The 27,621-nt window shown below is 41.8% G+C and overlaps 1 protein-coding gene across 7 annotated transcripts in view; it reads right to left on the bottom strand.

The window, feature by feature from the left end:
• BNC2 (basonuclin zinc finger protein 2) overlaps window positions 1–26,493 on the bottom strand; it is a 430,106-nt gene extending 403,613 nt beyond the window's left edge. For all 7 annotated transcript variants that reach the window (XM_070431715.1, XM_070431714.1, XM_070431713.1 and 4 more), the window contains exon 1: window positions 26,388–26,493. In XM_070431715.1, coding sequence (XP_070287816.1) covers window positions 26,388–26,390 — 3 coding nt within the window. In that variant the 5' untranslated portion in view covers window positions 26,391–26,493. The remainder of the gene's footprint in view (window positions 1–26,387) is intronic.
• Between the last annotated feature and the right edge of the window lie 1,128 nt (window positions 26,494–27,621).

The raw sequence follows: 27,621 nt of genomic DNA on the forward strand, positions 1-27,621 counted from the left end.
TGCTAAACTAATAAGAGATTTCCCACTAAAAAACAAACAGTTCCTCTCACTGGCATCACAGTTTCCAAAATGATTCGTATACACTGAAGTATGATACTTTCTTTTCCTATAACAAGCGAAAAGGTATTAATGGGCACTTGGCTTGCATTAGACCAGTGGTTCTCAACCTGTGGGTCGCGACCCCTTTGGGGGTTGAACGACCCTTTCACAGGGGTCGCCTAAAACCATTGGAAAACACATATATAATTACACATTGTTTTTGTGATTAATCACTATGCTTTAATTATGTTCAATTTGTAACAATGAAATTGGGGGTCACCACAACATGAGGAACTGTATTAAAGGGTCGCGGCATTAGGAAGGTTGAGAACCACTGCATTAGACAGACACCATGCTAGGCATTTTCACATGTTATCTCAAAATACTAGCAGTAAGACTATTATATTTCACAGTGGACCAAAGTAAAGGATGCCAAGAGCGAGGTGGAGGTGTGAATGGAGAGTTACCGCTAACGGGTATAGGGCTTCTTTTCGGGTGACAATTCTTTGCCGGGGACAAAAGTGTTCTAGAATTAAATAGTGGTGATTGTTGCACAACCTTGTGAACATACAAAGAAGACACTGACTGTCCACTTTAAAATGTTGGATTTTATGGAATATGAATTCTATCTCGATTTTTAAAATTGCATGGTCATGGTAAATGTTAATATTTTGGGAATCTAGATGAAGGGTATATTGAAATACATTATACCATTCTCCCAACTTTTCTATAAGCTTAAAATTATTTCAAAATAACGTGTGTGTTTTTAATGGCACAATAATGTGAATATAGTTAATGCTGCTGAACTTTACACTTAAAATGTGGTCAAGCCCGGCAGGTGTTGCTCAGTGGTTGAGTGTCAACCCATGAACCAGGAGGTCACCAGTTCGATTCCTGGTCAGGGTACATGCCAGGGTTGCAGGCTCAATCCCCAGTAGGGGGCATGCAGGAGGCAGCCAATCGATGATTCTCTCTCATCATTGACGTTTCTATCTCTCTCCCTCTCCCTTCCTCTCTCTCTAAAAATCAATATTTTTAAAGTGTTCAAGAGAGTGAATATTATATTATGCATGTTTTTTACAATACATAAGTAAGCATGTAAAAGAATTTGCACAAGTTTCTACCTAGTAATTAGTAGTATCAGTATTCAAAAGCATGTCTTTTCAGCTCCAAAGCCAATATTCTTTGTTGCAAGACCCAAAAAATGTCTATCGGTCCCGTGATTGTATTGAGACGTTACTTATGGCCAGCCACTCTTAAGTTGCACACTAATACACACACGTAAGCTATTTTTTATAAATGAAACTCTACCACCAACTGAATGGGTTTTATTAAACATGTCTGAGCTACGTAAGGCTGCCACCTGACTATAAATGCGTGTGGAAGAAGAGAAAGCTTTTTAGTAGTATGCTATCCATCAAAGAGTGATTCCTGACTGAGTATTACTCAAAAAACAAGGCCTTATGTTATACTTTTCTCTTCCCAATAGAAATTTCATAACTGGTACTGACGTGAGAAAGCAATGAGTATGTGAAAATACTTATATCTAATTAGGTTTTTATTTACTCTAAAGTATTTTGTTGTTTTAAAAATCGTTTAATAGTTTAGCAATTTCTCACAAAGTTAATTATTTTTTAATTACAAAAAAAATAGCAACATGAGTTTCAACCCACTTATAATGTGTGCTGATTTGCCAAACACTGACACACAATATGATGGGTATTTGCATAAATGGGCCTGCCTGGGCTTGACTGGGGGGGCTCACAACCCGATATTCTGAATATGCCAAGTGTGTAAAATATCCATATGCCTTTATAAATAACATTTATTCAAGAACACTAAGAAGTGGAATTCAGGATTTCATTTGTTAAGTTCCAATGAAGTATATACTTAAAAACAACAACAACAGAAAGAGTCCTTTTTAAAAAAAGACATAAGGTGGAAATTCTGGGGGTCAAAAGTCCTTTTTACCAAGATTTTTCATCTTTTACATGAGTAACTATCCAGTGACTCCCAGGAAGAGGCACTAATATTTGAGGTAAGAACAAGTCATCATTGGGTAAATTCTGCAATTGGGACAACTGAGGTATCCTTCGCCCACCACATGGCAGGAGGCACCCCAATCCAGTCATTTGTGACAAACAAAAACACCTCCCAAGCACCCTGTGGAGGTGGCAGCACCCCCAAGTTCAGAATGGCAAACAAGCCTTAACACCTTCCACCTCTTAGTATTCCACAGTCAGCTGCTGAGTGGGAAGGTGGTGCTCCTATCAGTCGGGCTGGAGGCCAGCCCTCCCATGCACGGGGCCAGCATGCCCTACATTTTGAAATAACCCTTTCTCTTATGTGGCTTACTGGTTGCAAATTCAGATTTCCATCATCAGTTATTCCTAAAACCAAACACACCTGCATTAACTTGATTGACACCACAAAAACTCTAGGAGAAATGAACATTTAAAAAGTAGAAAGACAGTTTCATTATTTAACCCATGCTTTTTACAGTCACAGTCTTCAAAAGTTAGGTGGCTTAGACCATCTAACATTTTTTTGTTGTTTTGTTAATCCTCACCCAAGGATATTTTTCCTTGATTTATTTAGGGAGAGTAGAAGAGAGAGAGGGAAAGACGGAGAGAAACATCAGTGTGAGAGAAACACATCAATTGGTTGCCTCCTGCACAAGCCCCAACCAGGGCCTGGGCGGGGGAGGAGCCTACAACCAAGGCATGTGCCCTTGACCGGAATCGAACCCGGGACCCTTTGATCCACAGGCTGACACTCTATCCACTGAGCCAAACCGTCTAGGGCAGGGGTGGGCAAACTTTTTGACTCGAGGGCCACAATGGGTTCTTAAACTGGACCAGAGGGCCGGAACAAAAGCATGGATGGAGTGTTTGTGTGAACTAATATAAATTCAAAGTAAACATCATTACATAAAAGGGTACGGTCTTTTTTTTTTTTAGTTTTATTCATTTCAAACGGGCCGGATCCGGCCCGCGGGCCGTAGTTTGCCCACGGCTGGTCTAGGGCTAGACCATCTAACTTTTTAATGTAACAGGTCTTGATATACTGATTAGAAAGAAACCACTGGGAGTTGTTTTCAAAACAGAACGATTATACCAAGAATTCAAATCTCACATTTCAGAATGCAAAACATTCAACTTAATGCCTCTGCCTACTTAAGTTAGCATTATGATAGAAACAACCCAGAATTTATAAAAACTAATTTAGTCTATAATAACGAAGATGGAAATAAGTTTGAAATGCAATACTGAAGGGTTTCATTTTTAACTAGAATGAAAGAAACATCACAGCCAGAAATACTTTGACTTAGCAAGAGAAAAGAAAATTCAGCATTTTCAGTGTTAAATTTTAAACAAGGATCAATAACAGCATTGCACAATCTCTTCACTATTTCTTTAAGCAAAAGACCTGCTTATTCATAAGGAAAGTCATTGTATTTTTCACTTTAAAAATATTTACTTGCAACAAGTTCTTTGGTGTATTCTTGCCCAAGTTCTGACTAGAATCAAGTAAGTCTACGGAACTAGATCACCATGGAACACAGCACAATGCTAAACACCACAATCTCTCCGCAGCATTAACTGCTCCCAGTCCTAAGACTTTAATTGCGACAAGACTGCAGCTCAGAGACTAAAGACGGAACAGTCCTCCTTCAGCAGGCATGGACAAGGACCACATATTTTCGTACATGCTGGTGCATATAGGAGACTGTTGGCTGCCCCAGTCACAAGCATGTCCAAGACGGGATTCCTAAGTTAGTCTGTGCGTTTTCTTAGAACAAGCCCCAAATTATTTTAGACCAATCTATGAAGATCAAGTGACCAAAGCAAGGGCAGGTTTGCCGCAAGCTACAATCTTTTGACAAACTTCGGGTAAAAAGAAATCTTACAAAATGTTGCTATCACAACACGAGACCATTCTAATTCACAGTTGAAATAACTCAGTCAAAACTGCAAAGTGAGTCAGTATGATTGTATAATTCCTGGTAAGGACTGTTGCCCTTGTTAAGAACCCCTGAAATTTTTCTGCCCTTGAAGTGCACCATTTTTCTGCAAAACACCCAGTGGATGATATATTTAAAATAGTAATATCGGTTTACAATGTCAAGTTGCTGCATAGTAGAAAATGTGATTTCTCTAGCAGGTCCTCAAGATAAAACTAAATGTTAAGTTGTATACTGCGGTAGGTCTACTTTCCAATTACTAGAAGTAAGCATACAAGAGATATAATTAGTTATGACACTTAGGACAGGCACACATGTTTCAACACACACGCAGCTCAGAACAAAGTTTTTGGCATTATATGACAGAGGACTTAAACTAAAGACTCAAAGAAAGGTGATGCAGTGTGTATGCCTTTTTTTTAATTTAAAACTTGCCACATCAAATTATTTCTTTGAAGTTATAAGCATATTTTGATTTGCTTAAACATTTCTTTAAAGATTCCTTGGGGGGCGGGGGGTGACTACCCTGTGGCTCTCACGGAGCCTGCATTACAAATTAAGGAAGCTGACTTTATAAAATTCATTTGGTAAAAAAGAATCGCCGTCCAAAGAAGGCTGCATGTTGACCAAACACATTTAGAAAAGTTAGATTGTTCTAGTCATGACTTTCTCAGTCAGGGGTACCACTGAACTCTAACAATAGAATGTACAAGGCAGTATAATTTAACTTTGTTCAAAGGCTTGTCCAAGGTATACTGTCAAGATACCCCACAATCGTAATTTTTGAACAAAGTCTTATAAAAAATAAAACATGAAACTATTAAATAAACTATTTCTAAATTAGGATCCATTTAGGGTCATTTGTTCCTTGATAAAGATAGGAGGGAAGATCATAATTATAATTATATACCTGAGACTCTTCAGAGCAGTGTGCATAATAGATACATAAAATTAATTGTAACAAAGTGTGATAAGCTCAAATGAGAGACAATTTCAGAAAACTGAAGAGACAGATTACATATATCCCTAACTAAAATTCCATAAGATCCTAGGTCTTTAATCTCAGAGGAGTGCAACAAGAAATATTCCAAAGCACCCCTTTTCTAAGGAAGGGTCTCAATTTAGGAATGAATTCAGTCAGATTTTATTAAAACAAAACCTATAATGCAGTAGTTTAGAAAAACACAACAAAACTCAATCTCTCACTATTATATACTGAAAAACACCCAGTAATAATAAATGGTTCCTTTTCTTAGTCTCTTATCAAATATAAACTCCTTTTTTCAGATAATTAACCCAAAAACAGGTTTTAAAGAGAAAGGTACACAATCTCAAGGTGAAGAAAGGACACCAAAAAATTGAGGTAGGTTTCAAGTTTGATCGCTTCCATCTTCCAAGTCATATACTGCCCTCAATCTGCACAGGAGTCCATGGATGAAGTCAGGTGTAGTGAAGAGGAGGTATTCTGAATGGGAGTTGGAAAACATCAAGCTTGTAATTAAGTGCATTCTCAAGTATAATAATCCACCTGGAACAAGATAAAACATTGAGAACCCATCCAAGGTAAAGCAGCTAGACCTTATACTCCCACAGGAGTTACAGCACAAAACAATGCATTATGACAAATCCCACCTCATGAGGCAAATGGTCCATGAACACAGAACACGTGGTCCCTCCAAAGGCAGTGTTAATGACGCACTTAGGTTTTGGCCCAGCAAAGCCTTCCACCTTGTAACAGAGCCTGCTAAGAGCCCTCTCTACCTCCACAGAACTCTATAAGAAGCATGGTATGCTATTTATAAGTATACTTTTGGATTTGGCTAAAGAAAACACCCAGCAGATTTCAGCTAACACAAGGAAAAGCTGACCCTAATGTTTATTAGTCTTAACTTTCTTTCAAATCAGAAAGTTCTGTTTCGGAAAATGAAAAAACATCTAAAATTAACTCTTTTGAAGTTAAATGTATGTCATTCCTTCTTATTTCTTAAATTCTCACTCCTGAAAAAATGTCTGCAAACTTTTTTGACAGGGTGTAGAGTGACTTGATAACATTAAAATCATTCTGAGATGTACAGATTCCCTGCAAAATTAGCATGTTATGCTGTGGACAAGAGGTTGGAAGATGAATCAGAAGGAAGTTCATCAATACAAGAAGGCATTAACTAACGCTATTCTTAATTGATAACCAGGAGGTAATCGTAGAGAAACTGAATTTTAAGTGTTACTTCAAACCACAACTCACAGGAATTCGAAAATAAATCTTAAAGAAAATAAATCATATTCCCTGTTAGCAACTACTTTCCTTTGACTTCTGTCAAATATCAGTACGAATAAGACTGCCTCTGAAATTCTATGTGCGCAGATTTGTACTTCACTAGCTTTCTCATGTCCCTAGCATTTATTCATGCCCAATATACAGATTTGCTGAAGCAAGAGAAAATATAAACTATAGTCATGTGACAACCTATCTAATTTCTAGCCAAACAAACCTATTTAAAATTATTTGAAACTATATGTATCGTGGAGAATTTTTGTGAATCTTAGTTAAAATTTTCCTTGACATCCTTTGCCTTCTGAGGCCTCCTCAGTAATTTCAGTCAGATTCCACAGATTTACCCTGAAACAGAATTTATCAGGTACTTGCCACATGAAGCTGAGTTACATAAGACCACAAAATACTGCCCTGATATGTGTGGCTCAGTTGGCTGGGCATCATCCCATGCACCAAAAGGCTGCCAGTTCAATTCCCAGTCAGAGCACATGCTTGGGTTGTGGGCTCGATCCCCCTGTAGGGGATGTGTAGGAGGCAGCCAACTAATGTTCCGCTTTCATATCAATGTTTCTCTTTCTCTTTCTTTCTCTCTCTCTCTTTCTCTCTCTCTCGTTCCTTTCTCTTTAAAAATCAATAAAAATATCTTTTTAAAAAGACTACAAAATACTGACACAATTTAGTGGGTGAAAGATGTTTCTAAGCATGCATTTATGTATGAATTGACAACTGACATATGCATGAAATCTCACAGTGATTCTATTTTTTAATTTTTTAATATATTTTTATTGATTTCAAAGAGCAAGGCAGAGGGAGAGAGGGATAGAAACATCAGTGATGAGAGAATCATTGATTGGCTGCCTCCTGCACATCCCACACTGGAGACTGATCCTGCAATTCGAGCATGTGCCCTGACAAGGAATGAAACCATGACCTACTGGTTCATAGGTCAATGCTCAACCACCAAGCCATGACTGCCAGGCTCACACTGATTCTTATGTAGCTAAACGAGTTTCCATGGGTTTCAAAAACTCCATTACTAGTGGGGAAAAGTAATAAATATGTCTTAGTTGTTACTTCTAAACACTGTACTTATTCCAATTATGTAACTTAGTTTGAAATATTTCTGAAATTCTTCATTTGTAACTATTTTCAAAGACAATTTATAAGTATATGAAAAGAATTAATTGTGCTAATTTTTTTCTTGCCAAAAATGGAACTATCTGGCTTTATAACCCACCATTTCATCAGGCTTAACTTCTCAACAATTCAGAAAATTTGCTAGCACTGGACATACTTAGAAGAATTAGACTCAGGCTGTTTGAAACCAGTGTCAAATGAAGAGTTCCAAAAACATTTTAAGCGATGCCACCATCAGTGAATGATCTTCTAGGATGACCTTATGAAGAATAATAATTATTTCTGCTTATTTGTGGTTTTTAAGTTTCCTTAGCATATTCATTAGTACATTACTTCAATGCTTCATTCATGTTTATGAAACCTGTCAAATATTGTATTAACAAGTTCATGTTATAAAACTTCCTTTAACTTAAGAAGGTATTAAAATGAGTACTTAAAGAAACTTGCATACAAATTCTAAGTTTATCATTTATTTATTTCTCTGTGTCTTTAAAATTGCATAAACTGTAATTATAAAATGGAAGGTAAAACTCATAATGGTGAATTGTACACTCTGTGAATTATATCTCAACTAGAGGCCCGATGCATGAAATCTGTGCAAGGGGCTTGGCCCTCGAAGCCCCGGCTGGCCCTCACAGCCCCAGTTTCATCTGGAAGGTTGTCCGGAAGGATGTCCAGAAGGTCATTCAGCTGTTCGGTCTAATTAGCATATTAGCTCTTTATTATATAGGATAAACTTTTTAAAAATACTGAAGACACAGACCAACCAGTATGGCTCAGTGGTTGAGCGCAGACCTATGAACTAGGAGGTCACGGTTCAATTCTCAATCAGGACATATGCCTGGGTTGAGGGCTTGATCCCCAGTGTGGTACAGGAGGCAGCCAATCAATGATTTTATCTCATCATAGATGTTTCTCTCTGTCCCTCTCCCTTCCTCTCTGGTATAAATAAAAATATTTTTTTAAATTGAAGACACAGAAATGCAAATATTCAATTAAGTTTCATTAAAAAGCCTAAGTTATTCAAAATGAGGAGAAAGGCTTATTCAAAGATTGACCAAAAGCTCATGATCTCCCCAAAACAGACCAATCAGATATCAATTTTGAATCATCACTGAAATAACTCACATACTTTCACAGGTGCACTTTCACTAAAAAGTATTGAAAGTTCCACCAGAAATTGAATATTAAGAAATAAATATTGATACACGTATGCATACTGAATTTCATATATCTCACTCACAACCAAACATTAGATCTGTGTGATCTTCTGAATAATGAGAAGAATTTTATGTGGTATCACCACCTTATTACTCAAAAGCAAAAAAATCTGTGAAATAGCCAGACTGTGGAGATAAATCTTACTTTAGACAAAGTTCCATCCTTGTCCAGATTATCCTAATTTTTTGGCTGCATAGTAAATCCCTTATATTTGTACTAAGGTATCCTGCACCTTAAAAAACACAAACATAAACACAGAAGACTGAGATGAATCAAATTTCCAATATTTCCCCACATCTTATAGGATGATCTTGGCACACCCCTTGTGGTGTTTACATCCTACCCTGCAAACCAAAGCTCCAATAAGCAGTTCAAAACAAAAACAGCAGATGCCATAACTAAGAGCTGATAAAAATAGATAAATAATTTTCTTATGAATGAAAGAATGTATATTCATTCATTCAATACCTATCTTATTGAATGTTTCCCATACCAGGCACTGCTAAAGGTAGTGGAAATTCAGAAATTATCAAGAGAGGCAAAGTTCCCTGTTCTTATGGAGCCTGATATCCTTGCGGGGGAAGGGGCAGCAGACAAATAGTAAACTAAATAGAAACAAAAATTTAAATATATTTTTCAAGTGATGATAAATGCAATGGAGAAAAAGAGCAGGGTTAAGAGGTCAGAGGTGCATACAGTGTGGAAACACGGCAGGGAGAGGGAAGTTGTCATAAAGTTATCTTTGAATAGGGTGACATCTGGGAGGAGAACTGAATGAAACGAGGGAGGAAGCCATGCAAACATCTGGGAGAAGGTCAGTCAGGCAGAGTAAAACCACGTGCAAAGACCTGAGGTAAGCACACGGTTAGCATGTTCAGTGAACAGCAAGAAGGTCAGTATAATAGCAGCAGAGCGAGCAGTAGTAGGAAATGTGGTTTGCGCACTGGGCAGCGATCTCATCTCACATACCCTTTTTGGTCACAACAGGAGTCTGGATTTCACTGCAGGTGTGGTAAGAAGTCACGGGAAGGTTTTGAGATGGGGAAGCTATTTCTCTGTGAAGAACAGTCTGGATGTAACGGGCAGGAGAGAGGCAAGAAAGGCAGCACGAGGCCAGTTAGAAGGTGCCCCAGTTTTCCAGGTAAGGGGTGATGGTGCTTTGGACCAGGGTAATAGCAGTGGGGTAGTACATGGCGGGGCGGCGGGGGGAGAGATAAAGGGGAGGCAGATCTAACAGGACTCAGCCCAGTACACGAGGGGCACAAGAGAAGGAGACTCTGAAAGATCCTAGAAAAAAATATAGTGAATCTGGGTGTTTGGAAGCACATAAAAACAAGTTTCATGCCACTCCTTTTAACTGGCCCTTTGTTTTTCAATGTATTTTTGAGCTACATTTGTATCAGTTTTCAACATTTCCTGTGCAGTTTCTCCATTCTCTTCATCATCACCCCCACTTTATTTTCTGTTCTGACACCTTCTCAAACTTAAATTTGGAATATATTAAACCCAATGGGAGTTGAAATAATAAAATTCTCACATTACCCAATTGTTCCAAACTACACACTGAAAATATAAATGTAAGGATAAAAGTTAGACTGGACCTAAGGAAACCACAACAGGTGGCTTCCTTGTCTACCAGCATCTTCTGTCCTTTGGGCATCCAGTGGATATTCAGTGCTTCATCTTTCTACCTTCTCTTCCCTTAACAAATTTTCCTCTTCAGTCAGAATCTAATTGATATTAAAGTGTTTTTAAAAGGAACACAAACTAAAGTAAAAAATTAATTGAGCCCGGCTGGTATGGCTCAGTTGGTTGCAGCATCATCCCCAAAGTCATTGAAAAACTTGCCTACCACACAGAAAAGAGATTCAGAGATTAAGTACACACAAACAACATCCCTATTGACTTCTAGGTTGCAGTTTATTACACCTATGTGTAAGGCCAATAAACGAGCAAAATCTTTTTTTTTCCCTCTAGACAACTCTTGTCTTATCCTATGGCCTCCCACCAGTCTTGCCCATCCCTATACAAAATAATTACATGTAAGGTAGTCCCATGAAGTATCTCCCAAGAAATTTAAAATGAGTGAAATGAAACTGCCATCTGCATTAGGTCCATAAAAAACCAAACGGAGTCAAAGTCACCTTAACAAGTAGCTCCCAGGACAGTTGAGAGTATCTGCTTGAGAATATTAACATATTTAGAGAAAAAAGCATTTGTCAATCAGAAAAGGGAATGGAAGCAGAAATAAAGCAAGGGGAGGTACATTTTGTCAATGCTCTTCCGGACACAGTCCAAAGTATACTTTGTGAATAATACAGGCCACTGGTAACATTTTCCCTATATTGTGAAGAGGCCCTTACCCTTCCACTTCCATCCCTAATACTCTCTGCTTAACTCCCAAACTCTTAAAGCAATGAGCCACATTTTGATTATAATTTGGCTGCAAAGGAGAAAATGTGCTAAGCATGCCAATACAAGTATGTGAGTATGCAGACTAATATGGTATGCAGACATATACATGGTCACACACCATGCTTGCAGGTGTGTGTGTGTGTATTCTCCACCTCTCTGTCAGTGAATACTGAACTCTTTCAAAGGTGTACTGACAAAACTAGATTTCTAAGCAAATGAAGACCAGAGACAGACTCTAGCCCAGGGGTGGGCAAACTTTTTGACTCGAGGGCCACAATGGGTTCTTAAACTGGACCGAAGGACCGGAACAAAAGCATGGATGGAGTGTTTGTGTGAACTAATATAAATTCAAAGTAAACATCATTACATAAAAGGGTACGGTCTTTTTTTTTTTAGTTTTATTCATTTCAAATGGGCCGTAGTTTGCCCACGGCTGCTCTAGACTATGGTTATTCTTTTTAATATAATGAATATCTTCCTGCCAATGAATTTTGTGCTCCTTGGTGTTAGGGTTATAGCTTCTGCTTCATCTGTAATACTTACAACAGCTAACAGAGTGTCGTCATGTGTCTCAGAAACTCAAACGCCTATTGTTATATTTGAAAATAAAAGTGTGTTAGGCTGTGAGATATGAAGACGACTGAACTCCCAAGCCTATCCCAAATGTACAGCTTGAACACAAAAACCTGAAAAAATTTTAAAAGCATCTTTTTTTATTTTTACCAAATCACTACACTACTGCCTAATGTTGTTTCATGCAAATCTACAGCAAGTTATTCTACATATAGTGATCAACTATTTACTTGCTGGCTGTTTTTATTTATTACCCAGGCATATCTCCATTTCAGAAATACAATTTGATATTAGTAAAACGTTGTGATACTCTCAATAAACATCCATGCCATCCATGCATACATCTCAAACTAGAAAAAAAAACAACATACCAGGTATTACTTACTGCAGTATGAAAATATAAGTGTTACACCATTCCTTTCCACCCCAAAATAAAATTTCACTAAACTATACTATCCTGCCTTCCACAAGAAAGTTGTAAACTATCAGTTTCTCATGGATACTTCCACACACACACACACACACACACACACACACTTTCATTTCATTAGCTCTAATTATCGTTGTACTCTGTACACAAAAAATGTCATGTCAGTGACTGGTTGCTGTTGAGGGACACAGTGAAGCTACAAAATCCAATGAACAAACACAAGTCCCTTGTGTCAAACTATTTCTTACCAGAGATAGCGACAGGCTGAAAAATATGGCTCAACACCTGGCAGAAGTTCTGGGTTTAAAAATATTTATTTGGTAATATCATTTCAAGTTAATGTCCTCTGAAGCAAAATTAATGTTTTGGTCTGTCAAAACCAATTCAAACAAATACAGTGTTTTGTTTCCAATCACCATTCTGAATGAGAGCAAACTCCTGAACACACTGTGCTTCCTTCCACCAGCACCCCTAACAGGTATGCTGACAGGATAAACTTCCCTAACCCACTAGAGAGTGAAATGTGTATTACAGGGGGATTACATACCACAGGCCAGAGAACTGAGTGGACTTTCTCTGTATGGCTTTATTGGTCTAATTAATTGCCTCTTTATGTCCTCAAACTATGCAAGATACCAAGAACAGCAAAAACAATTTTGTGATTCTATATACATATGTGCACATGTCAAAACATGTTAAGCCCTAACCGGTTTGGCTCAGTGGATAGAGCATCGGCCTGCAGATTGAAGGGTCCCAGGTTCGATTCCAGCCAAGGGCATGTTCCTTAGTTGCAGGCACATCCCCAGTAGGAGGTGTGCAGGAGGCAGCTGATCGATGTTTCTCTCTCATCGATGTTTCTAACTCTCTATCCCTCTCTCTCCCTTTCTCTCTGTAAAAAACCAATAAAATATATTTTTTAAATATATTTTAAAAATTTATCTGATCCTAAAAGAGGAAAGACTGTCTGAATGCAGTCTTTCCTCTTTTAGGACCAGATAAATCTGTTTTAAATATTTTTTAAAATATATTTTAAAAAACAACTGGCAAAGAACAAAAATAGACAATGAAGTAAAGCAAGACTAGTCCATCAGAATACCAGAAAAGCAATTAGTTTGGATGGAAATAGAGGTTTTTACTACCATGAATAAAGAGAAATTAGATCTTTAAGGGAATAATTTTTTTTTTAATTCAACAATGACACAACATGGCTGCTGCCAAATTAGGTTACCTTTCATTTGCTCTCCAGTGTCTCTAAATTTTAAAATGAGGTATTTTAATTACAAATTTTGTCAGGTAAACTTCAAAATAAGCTCATGTTTCCAAATGTGCCATGCTAGATGTGAATATGGTATTTATTTAGAATTCAACTGGACTAGTTAGTTTGGGTTTGAAATCCTACAATTTTTAGTTTTAATGACTTTTGGTGTTTTTCTAGTTACTACCAAATGTCCAGGAAGAGAAATTTTCACAATCATAACTTTTTTCTTCCTTTGCTTTGACATATTTATACAACCAAAAACAATTATTTCTAGGTACTTAATTCCACCCTCCCGGGCATGAACTGTCTCTCTTATACAGAACAACTAGAATTTTTTTAAAGTGCAGTGATAATTAAAAAACATCAAAGTAAAACCAGGGTGTTTCACAGGGAACTAACAGCCATAGTCTTTTGGCTACCACATGACATATTTCTGTAGTACCACCAAGAGCTACAATAGTACCCAAATAATAGATGTACTGTCTGAATGCAGTCTTTCCTCTTTTAGGATCAGGTAAATATGTTTTAAAAGAAAACTGATAAGGACAACAACAACAAAAGAACAGACAAATGAGACTACTTAAAAAACTTCCGTATAGTAAAGGAAAAAATCAAACGTGTAAAAGCAACCTACTGTATGGTTGCAAATCATAATTCTGATAATGGGTTGATATCCAGAATATATCAAAATACAACTCAACAATTTAAAAAACTCCAATAAAATGACAAAAATCTTGAATAGACATTTCTCCACAGAACACATACAAATGGCCAATAAGCATATGAAAGAAATGATGTTCAACATCACTAACCACCAGGGAAATACAAATCAAAACCACAATGAGAAATCACCTCAGACTCATTAGAAAGGCCACTATTTTAAAAAAAAAAAAGACAAAGATAGTAAGAGCTGGCAAGGATGTGAAGAAATTGGAACCCTTGGTGCACTGTTGGTGAGACTGTAAAATGGGCAGCAGCTATGTACAATAGCGTGAAGTTTCTTCAGTTAAAAATAAAACTACTGTAGGATCCAGCAACCCATTTCCAGATATATATATCCAAAAGAATTGGAAGCAGAAATTGAAGTTATTTGCACATCTATGTTCTGCAGCATTATTCACAATAGCCAAGAGGCAGACTCAACCTAAATGTCCATCTACAGATGAATGGGTCAAGAAAATGTGGAAAGCCAAAACCGGTTTGGCTCAGTGGATAAAGCGTCGCCCTGTGGACTGAAAGGTCCCAGGTTCGATTCCGGTCAAGGGCATGTACCTTGGTTGTGGGCATATCCCCAGTAGGAGATGTGCAGGAGGCAGCTGATCGATGTTTCTCTCTCATCGATGTTTCTAACTCTCTATCTCTCTCCCTTCCTCTCTGTAAAAAATCAATAAAATATATTTTAAAAAAAGAAAGAAAATGTGGAAAAACTGTAAGCCTTAAAAAAGACGGAAATCCTGTCACCTGTTACAGCATAGGTGAACCTTGAGAATATGATGCTAAATGAAATGAGTCATTTACAGAAGGACAAATACTACATGATCCCACTTACATTAACCATTTAAGATAATCAAACTCTTAGAAAATAGAATGGTGGTTGCCGTGGGCTGTGGAGAGAGAAAAAAGGGGATTTGTTGTTCAACAAAGTTTCAATTCCACAGGATGAAAAAGTTCTAGAGATCTGTTGCACAAGACAGTTAATGCTACTATACCTTAAAAACAGTTAAGTTGTTCAATTTTTATGTTGTGTGTGGGTTGTTTTTTTTTTATTGATTTTAGAGAGAGAGAGGAAGAGGGGAGAGAGAAACTGATGTGAGAATCATCGATCAGTTGCCTCCCATATGCATGCCAACCAGGGATTGAATCCACAACCTAAGCATGTATCCTTACTGGGAATCGAATTCACAAGCTTTTGGTGTATGTGACAACGCTCTAACCAACTGAGCCAGGGTTTTATTTTGTACTAGAGGCCCGGTGACCAGGCCAGTGGGGAGGGGGAGGGTCCCCTCAGCCCAGCCTGCACCCTCTCCAATGCGGGACCCCTCGGGGGATGTCCGACTGCCGGTTTAGGCCCAATCCCTGGGACATCCCTTTCACAATCCTGGACCACTGGCTCCTAATTGCTCATCTGCCGACCTGCCTGGTCACCCCTAACTGCCACCCCTGCCAGCCTGATTGCCCCTCACTGCCACTGCATGTCGGCCTGATCACCCCTAACTGCCCCTGCTGCCAGCCAGGTTGCCCCCAAATGCCCTCTCCCTGCTGGCCTGGTCGCCCCTAACTACGCCCCCCCCCCCCCCGCCGGCCTGGTCGCCCCCAACTGCTTCCCCTGCCGGCCTGGTCACCCCCAACTGCAACCCCCCACTGGCCTGGTCGCCCCGAACTACGCCCCCCCCCCCCCCCCGCCGGCCTGGTCGCCCCCAACTGCTTCCCCTGCTGGCCTGGTTGCCTCCAACTGCCCCACCCCCACAGGCCTGGTCACCCCTCATGGCCCCTCTGCCGGCCTGGTCACCCCACACAGCCTACTGTTCAGTTGTTTGGTTGACCTCACCAACCCCACTGCCGACCTGGCTGTAGGCAGCCATCTTGTGAGGGTGTGAGGGTTAATTTGCATATTGCCTCTTTATTATATACAATGTGTTTTACCACAATAAAAAAAAAAATGTTTAAGTAAACTGCTAAGGAACCAAGAATAGCTAAAATAATCTTTAAAAAAAGGAATGGAATTAGAAGACTCACATTTCTCAGTTGCAAACTTAATGCAAAGCTACAGTAATCAAGACAGTGTGGTATTTGCACAAGGATAGTCATGTAGCTGAATGGAACCAAATAAGCAATCCAGAAATAAACGTGTCCAGGGGTCCTCAAACTACGGCCCTCGGGCCACATGCAGCCCACCAAAAACATTTATCCGGCCCACCGGGTGTTTTTGCCGCCGCTGCCTGTCCTGCTTAGCAGCCGACTCATCCCGGGCCCGCAGTGCGCATGTGTGGAATGTCTGAGGGACAGTGAACTGGCCCCCTGTTTAAAAAGTTTGAGGACCTCTGCCTTATACCTATGGTCATATGATTCTCCACAAAGGTGCCATAGTAATTCAAAGGGGGAAAGAACAGTCTTTCAACAAATGTTGCTGGGAACAACTGGAATGAAGTTAGACCCCTACTTCAAATTATACAAAAGTTAACCAAAAAGGGTCAAAGGTTTAAATGTAAGAGCAAAACTATAAGACTCTTGAAAGAAAATACAGGGATCAGTCAGCATGACCTTGGTTTAGACAATGGTTTCTTCATGTACCAGAAGCACAAACAACAAAATAAAAAATTAAGCCCTGGACAGTGTAGCTCAGCTGGTTGGGCATCCTCCCTGTGCACTGAAAGTTTGCCAGTTTGATTACTGGTCAGGGCACATGCCTGGGTTGCAGCTGGACCCCCAATAGGGGGTATGAAGGAGGCAGCTGATGGATGTTTCTCTCTCTTTACCTCTCCCTTCCTCTCTAAAAATCAATTTCAAAATCTTCAAAAAAAAAACATCAGTAAGTTGGATTTTGTCAAAATCTAAAGCTTCTATGCTTCATAGAACACCAACAAAAAAGTAAAAAGACAACCCACAGAATGGAAGAAAATATTTGTAAATCTTCTGTCTAATAAAGGACTTGTGTCCAAAATATATAAAGAGCTTTTACAACTCAACAATGAAAAGACATATAATTTAAATTAAAAAAAAAAAAAAATGGCTAAAGGGCCCAGCCAGGTATGGCTCAGTGGTTGAATGTCAACCTATGAACCAGGAGGTCATGGTTAGATTCCCGGTCAGGGCACATACCCGGGGTTGCAGGCTCAATCTCGGGGGGGGGGGGGGGGGGGGTCATGCAGGAGGCAGCCGATCAATGATTCTTGGTCATCACTGATGTTTCTATCTCTCTCTCCCTCTCCCTTCCTCTCTGAAATCAATAAAAAATATATATTTTTTAAAAATGGCTAAAGGATTTAACAGATATTTTTCTGCTGGGCAGAGAAGATATACAAATGGCCAATAAGCATATGAAAAGATGCTTAACATTAGCCATCAGGAAAATGCAAAGCAAAACCACTTCACAACCACTAGGAGGATTAAAATTAAGAGACAGACAACACCAAGTCTGAAGTGGATGCAGAGAGATTAGAAAACTCACATACTGTTGGTGGGAATGTAAAATGGTGCAGCTGCTTAGTAAAAGTGATTTGGCACTCTCTCAAAAGATTAAAGATAAGTTGCCATATGACTTGGGAATTCCACTCCTAGGTATGGACCCAACAGAAATGAGAACAAAACACTTGTACACACAAGTTCACAGCAGCATTATTCATCTATATATATAAAAAGCCAGCTGCCGGAATGTCTAACAACCAGAACAACTGGTCGCTATGGCGCCCACTGAGGCCAGCAAACTGGCCGGATTGCCTCCCCCCCCCCCCCCCCCCCACCGAACCTCCCGCCCCTAACCCCAGCCAACCCCACCCTGATCAGTCTCTCTCACCCCAATCAGCCCGCAGCCCCTCCCCACCAGCCAGCCCCGCACCCAGTGGGCCTCCATCACCCCAATTGGCCCACAGCCCCTCCCCCTGGCCAGCCCCACCCCTGATTGCCCCCTCTACTCCAATAGGGGGCGGGGCCAGGCGGCCAACCTCCTGCAGCCCCTCCCCTGGGCCAGCCCCACCCCTGATGGGCCCCCACCACCTCGATCAGCCCAGAGCCCCTACCCTCAGTCAGCTCCATCCCCGATCAGCCCCCCACTCAAATCAGGGGCAGGGCCAGCCAGCCAACCACCCATGGCCCCTCCCCCAGGCCACTGGCCCCCAATCGGCCCCCTCCACCCCATTCAGGGGCAGGGCTGGCCGGCCCCACCACCCACAGCCCCTCTCCATGGCTGGCCCCACCCAAATCGGCCACTCATCCCGATCGGGGGTGTGGCCCGCTGGCCAATCACCCTCAGCCCCTCCCCTCAGCCGATCTGGCCCTGATCGGTCTGATCAGGGCCAGCTGGCCAACCTCCCGCTGTCTCCTCCTCCTCCCGACAGACCCGGCCTCGATCTGCCCTGATTGGGGCCAGGCCAGTGGGACCCCACCTGTGCATGAATTCGTGCACTGGGCATCTAGTTATTCATAATAACCAGAAGGTGAAAATAACCCAAATTTCCACCAATGGATGAATGGATAAATCAAAGGTGATATATCCATAGAATGTTATATTATTAATTGTATATTTTAAATGGGTGAATTACACAGCATATGAATTATATCTCAATCTAACTATTAAAAATATTAAGGTGCTGAGACAGTATAGTCCTGTCACATAAAATTGGAAAGAACATTCGAAATGACCAAACTCACTTGTTTTACAAATGACGAAAGGGGGGTTCTAGATGGAATAGCATGGGGTCTGTCTGCAAACCGGGTCCCAGGGCTCTTCTCACTCTGAGTGGACAATGGTGCATCCAGTCAGCCAGCTGCACCGAGATACTGGCTGCATGGAGAGTTTTAGGATTCCCAAAGAGAGTAGCTACTGCATGGATCCCTTTCTCTTTAATTACCACATGGCTCTGGCCTATTTTCTAAGTTGTTTTGTTTTTGTTTTTATTTTTTTTTGGGGGGGGGGGGGAGAGGCGGGGGAGGGAGTGGTGGCTAAAATTATAGCTCACAAGTCCCTCTTTCCTCTTCTACTTCACCCAACACAAACCATAATGAATGGAAACAGGACTACTAGAAGGGAGAAAGTTAACATACCCTTGTCTTGTCTGGAGGAAAGCCACCTGGTCACCTCAAATGATCAAGGAAAATTCATGTTAAAACAATGAACACAGAACTCCCACCCAGTGGTCAAGAGACTGGAGCATGGCCCTAGGCTGGCTAGGCACTGAGCTGTCAATTACTGAATATATGTTTCACTGGAAAGGAGCATGCCACCTGAGGGAAGGAGTATGAAAAATAGCTCATCTCTCTTCCCTGAAACAAAGACAATTAAGCCCTTTAAAACAGTCACAAGACACCATAAAAAGCTTACCAGAGAAAGCATCAAATACAACTATTAAAAAGTGAAACGTGGCTTTTTAAAAAAAAGGTAGGGTCAAGTAAAAATTACAAATAACTTTATAAGGATTGGTAATAAATCATGAATATGTTTGCAAAGTTATTGGCGAGCCCCCAGAGAGCTTGGAAAACTGACAAGAATTATTTAAATTAGAAAGACCAAAATATTTTTTATCCACTCTTGGTAACAAAGTTTTCCTAGTTAAAAAACAAATAATAAACTTTTGGGTAGAGAGAGATGAAGGTGTTGTAATTTACCATTTTCTATTCAAATGTTTCGAGAGTTCTTAAAAAGTAACTCTCTGAATCTTTCAAGATGTTGAAGTAATATCTTCCAATCCAAAAATCACAAATATTCGTCTTTATTATTATTTGAAAATGACCCAATGATCACTGTATTTTTTCCTTTACATCGAGGCAGCAAGGCCAATGCATTTCTAAATAATCAAATCATTAACAGCAGAGGGAAATCCAAAGGGGAAAAGAGTAGCATAGGAAAATTAATAGGCCACATTATTTTTATACATATTTTAAATATATACTTGGCATCGACGAAGTATCGCAATTCTTTCCTAGATATGTAAGAACTAAGATAAATTATATAAATGATTCAGGTCATATAAAAATTGTTCTAGTACACTAAATAGCCACCAGAAAATAACACTTTTCTCCTCTGAAAGATTAAAAATGAAAATAAGACTTTTCAATGCTGTCAAAAGTATTCAATTTTCCCCTCAAATGAAGTTTAGATGAAAACAATGTGACTGACAAGCTCCGCACCGGCAAACCTTGGCAGCCCTCAACTCTGTCTATCTCCTTGGCCTGTTAAGCGAAATTCCTTCACAAACTGTTGGTCTTTGCAATAACTCCTACAAAGCTCATTACTGCCAGTGCCGGCCTATCCCCCATGTTGTGCATTTATCCCTGGGATGCATATCAACATGTGGCACATGTCCTTGACATGCACAGAAGAGCTGCACCCCAGGACAGCGGCGTGCACGACAATAGTGCCGACTCTCACTTCTTTATGGTTGCTGGGATGTAACGGAGAAATCTAATAACTGTGACAGTGGGGCCTTTTGGTTTTTCCCTGCCTTTCTAGACAGTGAAGCTGCACAGACACTAATGAAAGGTTAAATGAATAGGAATAGCTGACAAGAGGTACAATAAAGAAGGAGCTTGGTAATCCACAGACACTGAGCAGAGATGCTTGGCTCAAGCAGAGAAAGGACAGCACATCGTCGAGTCACAATATTTAAAACAGCTTGCTATACACAGAGGCTTTTGTGTCTGGGTACACGTCTGGCTTCGGACTAGGAAAAAAAAAAGATACTGAAAAGGAATTTCAGCATGGGGCACTTTGGCAAATGTAAGGTCATAATAAGAGAAAAAATGTTTTGTGTGGGTTGTTACATCTCTGTACTAAACACACACACACACAAAAAACAGGGACTATGAACTCACGAACCACAAGTTCCAAGACAATACTATAAATTTTGATAACTATTAAATACTGTATCTAGAGGGCTGGTTTGATGCAATTCCCACTGGTAAGATACACATGCAGTGACTCATGTAGCAGTTCCACATTCTGCCTTCCTTATGGAAGGATTCCTGATACTCATTTTAGAGTTTCACAGTCAAATTCTAGTCTTTGGTGAACGTGATTTGTTACAAATATCACCAAAACTCTCAAGCCATCTTCCTTCCACTCAATGCAAAACTTCCCAGCAGTTTACTGTAAGGAAACGGAATCTGTATGCTAGCAATGTGTGAAGTGCAAGGCAAACTTTTTGTAATTTCAAGTGACTGCAAAGTGAAATGTCCTCAAGTAGAATTCTTAATTATTACATTTGGTTTGTGAGTGCCCTTCTGAACTATACCTTAATGGAAGGTTGTCTTCCTTGGGAAATTGATTTTAAATTATAATAGCAAGATTATTTAAATCACCAAGGGGGGAAAAATGCTCCAGATGATCAGGAAACATAAAGCAAAAAGAAAAATAATGACTTTGTTAGGTAGACTTTTTTTTTTTAAAGAAAAAAAAGTTATAACTCTTCTATGGCAAACCTTAAAAATGACCTATCTGTAAAATCGTTCCTATGCATAGACATGAGTTAGAATATAGGTTTACAATAAATGGTAAAAGCATACTGAGAACATGTTTTAAAACAAGGGAGCCTCTTTGAACAGCCAAATTAAATTATAGCTGAACTCTTGAGTGTACTGAGGGTTCTAATAAGCAACAAATAAAGACTTTTATTGGCTAGCAATATAATGAGAGCTACTGTTCAAGAGATGAAAAAAAGGCAAATCTGGGTAGTTTATCTCACTGGATTATATTATTTACTTAAATGGCAAATAAGTTTGTCCAAAGTAAGGCTACTAAAAACTAGTATATACATATTAAAGAACAATTATGGTCAATGACTCTTGAATATAAATATATCACCAATTTTAGTGGGAAGACTGTGAAATTAAACAACAAATACTGAACTTAATACCACTTGAGTTCTATTTCTTTAAATTTAACATATTTATTGATTCATAATATAAATAGTTTACTATTTATGTTTATACCATGAAGCATTTATCTTATAGGAGATTTCTCTCCAGAGTACGGCAGTTGTGTGTAGAACTACTTCAAAATCATTATTTACAGAAAGGAGGTTGTCTTTAAGTGAACTGAAAGAAGGTATCCATCCCCTTCCTCAGTAACTTGGAAGGAAGTTACATTTAATAGAACTTGGAAGGTTGGCCTCCTAACAGGAGAACTCCTTCAGTTAACAAAACGATAAACAGACCTTAGCAAACCAAATCAGACTTAAAATATATTTGGTTGCATTTTGCTTGATCTTCAAATAACCTAAAAGGTAGAACTTAGAAATCTTAGCAGACTACTTGATCACTTTTCTTACAGGAAGTTCTGTTGCTTCTGTCACAGCTTTAAAAAAAAAAAAACAAAAAAAACTAAACACCAAACCTACAATAGCCCCTCCAAACCTAAACACTACGCCAGTATGCCAATATTCTTAATGTACTTTTTCTACAACCTTCTGATTGCCAGAGTGATTTTTTTTTTTACCTTAAATATGTCCAATAAAATCATGAGGCTCCCTCTAGCTCTTCAGAATGGAGTTTACTAACCAATGACCCTATGTAATTTCCATCCAGCAGGAAAGATTTGAAAAGGCTGCCTCCCCTTCTACAAGGAATGTTTTCAACTGTTTCTTGTAAAGATGTAGATGGTAAATGAGACCATCTGCACAGGAATTCAGAAAACACTGCTCCTTATATCCACCTCAAGTTGAGAATCTATTAATTGCCTCCAACCTACGCTTTATACACAAAATTCTGTAATAAAACCTTAACCTGTTTTAAACTATCTCTACATTCCCAACTTAGATTTACCCATCTTGCTAAAATCAATTTTAATCTCAAAAAACAAGTAACAACATATATTAACATCCATACCAAATTCAAACTTGTGATCTGGTCTCAGTTCTAAAAACCTACATTTAAATGCAGGATCAAAAAAAAATTAATTTTTATTAAGAATGTATCTGTGGGGCTTATGGGAAACAAAGATGCTCATGGTAATTTGTAGAAAACACTTCCATGTGCCATATTTATATACAACACTGGTAATGACTTTTTTATTGTTTAATCTTTTCTGCTATTCAGTATTGGACACTTCGGGATTGTAGTTATTTAGAAGACTATAAATAATATAGTTGAAAAATGCCATTGATATTTAGTCTGTCTTACAATAGCCATAAAAGCCACACAGTCCACTGGCCAATCTTTTCAAACAAGTGAGTATGAAAAATGCTAAATCGAACTCCTCATACTCACTAGGACCATCTTTCAAATACTTAAGGAATATTTAAAATGGTGTGGAACCTTAACTGTAAAATTAAAAATAAAGGGGACCACTAACTTCAAGTCATCACCTATTTTGGACTCCCTTAATAGAAGACACATTCCCAGGAACAACAAAAAGAACAGCTCCCTCCGCCTCCCAACCCCCGCCCCTTTTTGAGCCAGTGTCCAATTTCTTCTTTTCTGAACAGCTGTATTATCCAACTTAAGTTGCTCTGCTAATTTCAGTCCCACAAGGACTAACTTGGAAGGCAAAAAAATACAAGAAAAGATCAATTTGCTGGGAAAGATCAAATGAGAAAACTGTGGGGACAGCACCAGGTCAGCGTGTGGAGAACTAAGCAGACCTGTTCTTCATTAACTGCAGCTCTCTGGGGATGTCACACACTACCTGTCCATGGGCTTTATTGAACCGCCTAACCCGCCTCTCTGTTCCATTCTTCTGGGCCCAAGTGAATCATATCCTGCTGCTGACAAGTTAGCAGGGGACTGCGGCTGCAACATGAAAGTACTTTTCTTTCTTGTCTAAATCAGGCAGATTTTTGAAAAGACGACACAGCATTGACTCGTGACATGGCAAGATGAAACGAGAGGTCTGGGCCGGTCTTGGAGCTGTGCAGATAAAAGTAATCAAATGACACTCCTGGAATGCAAATTGGCATTCTTGACTGCAGCAATTGCACAACCATGAAACATCCCTGACAGCAAGCAAGATTAGGACAAAATGTTATGTAAAGCACTGAACTCAAAAACTCTCACTTGAAAACTCAAACTGTAACACTTACATTTTAATACAGCAACAGTCAGCTCTGCTTTTGTCTGCTTCTTTTTGTAATCACACATCCCTGCCTGACAGACATCTTAACATTTCAGGTAAAAGGGGGGAGGGGAGAGAATGAGTATTCGGAATGTATAACTGCTACTAATATTTTCTTAATATGTATGTTTTAAAATCCCAAGGTTGCTTTTTTTCCCCCCCAAGTTCAATAAGCAAACAACTCCCAACTTAAAATGCTCAAGGAGTAAAAAAAAAAAAAAAAAAAAAAAAGTCAGTTTCGAACTTTTCTCACAAGATTCTCACAGTCAGGCTCAGCCTCACTTCCCCCAGGTGAAGACACTCCAGAACCTTTGGTAAAGTGATTAGCAATCTGGATTTTAAATACTCTGCTCTCTGGGAACAGAAGAGTAGCTACAACTGAGAACTTCATTAAGGCTGAACACTTTAAATGAAACCGCTACAAATAAAACACAGATACCCTAGAAAGGTTCCTAAGAGATTTTGGGGGTGATTCCAAAGGGTAAAGGAAGTGCTATTAGCTGGTACAAGCTCTCACTCCCCGTGAGTTACGTCCTCAGATCAGACACACTACCTAAGAAATAAATTCCCCCACTAAAAGCACGCATGTGTGTGCACAGTCACCTCTGAAACTGCAGAACACAAAGCAGCGGGTGACAAACGGGTTTAGTCACTGTTCAAAGTGACCAGTATTCGGAAATAGATGTGCAGACAACTAGCAACCAGGCTAAGGGAAAAGGGAAGAAAAAGAATACCTACAACCGGCTTTTACAGTGTTCTTGTGTTCAATGCCGCTAGAAGAAAAAGAAAAAACTCTCACGCGCTAAACAGATATATTTAATATTCTGTTTTGACGCCTCCACTTAAACACAGGTTCCAACCATTGTAACTGTCCACGAAGTACATAAAAAAATAATGAAATAGGCCACTTTCTGCCACTGTAATCCTGGGCACACGGGATTGTCTTGTGATGTCTTTTGTACATCCCTTCCTCAACAGCCTGACTCTAGGGTAACTGGGAAGCACCATAAATCGCACGCTGCTTTCAAAACCACTTTAATTTCTGTCAGCGTTACTGTAACCACAGTCCTGGGCGCACGCTATGTTTGCCTGTGTGCCTGCATTTGACAGTCGCATCGCCTACCCTCCGGTCTTGACTTTGATCACTGAAACAAGGGATGTCACACCAAGGGGAAGGGAAGAGGGGGGAAATGCCAACCCGCTACCTGCCTTTTCCTTACATATGCCATCTACATGCGGAGCAGCTTGTGGGATTCCCCAGCGGGGGCAACAGCAGCAGCAGCACTGGGTGGAAGCAAACTAAAAGGCAGGGAGTGGTCCAGCCCCATTCCTCACAAATCGCTTCCCCGAGAGCGGACCGAGCGCCCGTCCCCGTCCGCGGGCGAACCGACTGCGCCCTGCCTCGCCGACCGCAGCCGCTTCCAGCGCAGCCGGGCTGTGCTGGCATCTCGCTCCGCAGCCTTCCCTTCGCCGCCGCCACTTGCACTTGGAACTTCTTTATTTTTTTAATCTCAACCTCACTTCACAGGGGATTACATCTAGGTTTTTTTTGGGGGGGGGGGAGTATTATTATTATTATTCTGCCCCCTCTCCGGGCCCCAAATGCCACCCTGCGGTCCACGTGTAAGTAAAGCACATCGGCTCCTCCAGAAACTGCACCTCGAAATCTCTCCCTCTCTGGGGTTCCTTTTCTTGCCTGCGCTTTGCACATTCTTCCTACAACCTCCAGGAGCACTTCCTACAATTTCATTTGCAAAGGGAAGTTTTTCTCCCCCCCAACGAGAGGGCGAGGGGAGGGCACGGCTAAGGTGCGGGGGACTCGGTGGCCGCGTCCGCCTTCCCCGCGCGGCGCACCAGCGCGCCCCGGCGCCCACGCCCCGCAGCCCGTCCCTCACTCGCGGGCAAGTTTCAAAAGTTCCCGTTCTCTCCAAAGCTTTCCTCTCCGCCCCGGCTCCTTCCAGCGCTCCATTCATCCCCCGCCTCCCCCGGCCCGGCCCCCCCGGCCCGTCCCCAACTCCCAGGAGCCTGCCGCTCACCTTTCCCCGGCAGCCGCGAGAGGGGGCGACGTTCCCAGCGCCCCTCGCACTCCCTCCCACCTGGAACTCTCCTCGCAAACTTGGGCCAAGTTTAGAGGGGATTTCAGGGGCACAGCAGGGGCCAGGTTGGACTGGGGCTCCCTTCCCCTGCCCGCCCCCCTCAGCACCCCCTCCACCCTCTCCCCGCCGGACTTGGAGAAAACACGGCCCCCCGGGCGGCCGGGGGCTCACCGCTCCCGAAGTCTCGAATAGAAAGGAAAGGAGGGTGGAAACTTCTTACCATCTCCGCATGCTGGTTGTCAAGTGCAGCCCCCGCCTCTTGGTCTCCTCTTAGCGGCCGCGCCTGGACCAGCCCCTCGGCCGCCGCTCGCTCCTCCGTCTCGGCCTTTCTTTCCCTCCCCCTCCCGGCTTCCTCCGGCCGCCGCGCTCGCCGCCTCCGCCTCTCCCCGCCCGCCCGCCCGCGCGCGCCCTCGCCGCGGCCCCTCGGCGCTCAGGTGACTGATTTACACACGCGCCCCGGTCGCCCTCGCTCCCCGAGTCGGAGCCTGCGGCGCTCCCCCGGCTCCACAGGACAAAAAAAAAAAAAGAAAGAAAAAGGAACGGGCCGTCGCGGGAGGGGGCTGCTGCGGGGGGGGCGAGGGGGGGGGGGATGGCGGGAGGGGGCCGGGCGAGGTGACTTAGGGCGGATTCGCCAGCCCCACCAGCGAGAGTCTCCCCTCCGCGGAGTTGTCGCGACTACAATGTTGCTTCCCTTTTTGCACAATAAAGTCGGGTTGGTTTTGCTGTTGTTTGTCCTCGGGTGTCTGGGGGTTTCGCGAAGGAGCGTGTATGTTTCTCCCTCCCGCCTGGTAACTTTCCCACCCGGCTCTTTCTGGGGATGGAAAACAACTTGGGCGCCCCCGGGGGGTGCGGGCGTGGACGTGGAGGTGGCCGCGAGCGCCCAGCTGTCAAAAGGGAGCGAGCAGAGGCGGGGAGGGGCGGCTGCGGACGCCGAGGAAAGGGCGCGAACTTTATTCCGACTGCAGCCACCCGACCCGCCGCGGCGCTTTCCTTTTCGGGCGCTCGCCCGCCGCCGTCCCCTTTGCCCAGTTCCTCCTCCCGAGCCGTCGTGGCTCTTTCCCCCTTTTCCTCTTCCTCCTCCGCGCCCCCCACCCCCAACCCCAACCCCCGCGCTGGGGAGACGGCGAGGGAAGCCAAGGGAACCCCGGGGAACAGAAAGTCGGGACGAGAACGTGCTGGGCGAAAAGGCAAAAAGTTGCGCGCAGCTGGGAGGGGGGAAAAAAAAGTTTTTGGTGGCGGCGTGTTTGGAGCCGGCCAAGACGCCGGCTTGCGGCGAGGGCTTCCTTCCCCTTCCCCGGGTCTGGGCCGCGGGCCTGGCGCTGCAGAGACGGAAGGGGACTGCCGCCTCCGCGGGCGCCCGCGGGGGAGGACCGGCCACCTCTGCGGACGGCACTCGGCCGACCCGAGGCGCCCTGTCCCGGGGACGCAGAAAGGGCAGGCTGCGGGCTCCGCGC

The sequence above is a fragment of the Myotis yumanensis genome, unplaced genomic scaffold (genome assembly GCF_028538775.1).
Source record: "Myotis yumanensis isolate MYYU_CA2020_CCGP unplaced genomic scaffold, mMyoYum1.0.hap1 SCAF_12, whole genome shotgun sequence".
Taxonomy (NCBI): Eukaryota; Metazoa; Chordata; class Mammalia; order Chiroptera; family Vespertilionidae; genus Myotis; species Myotis yumanensis.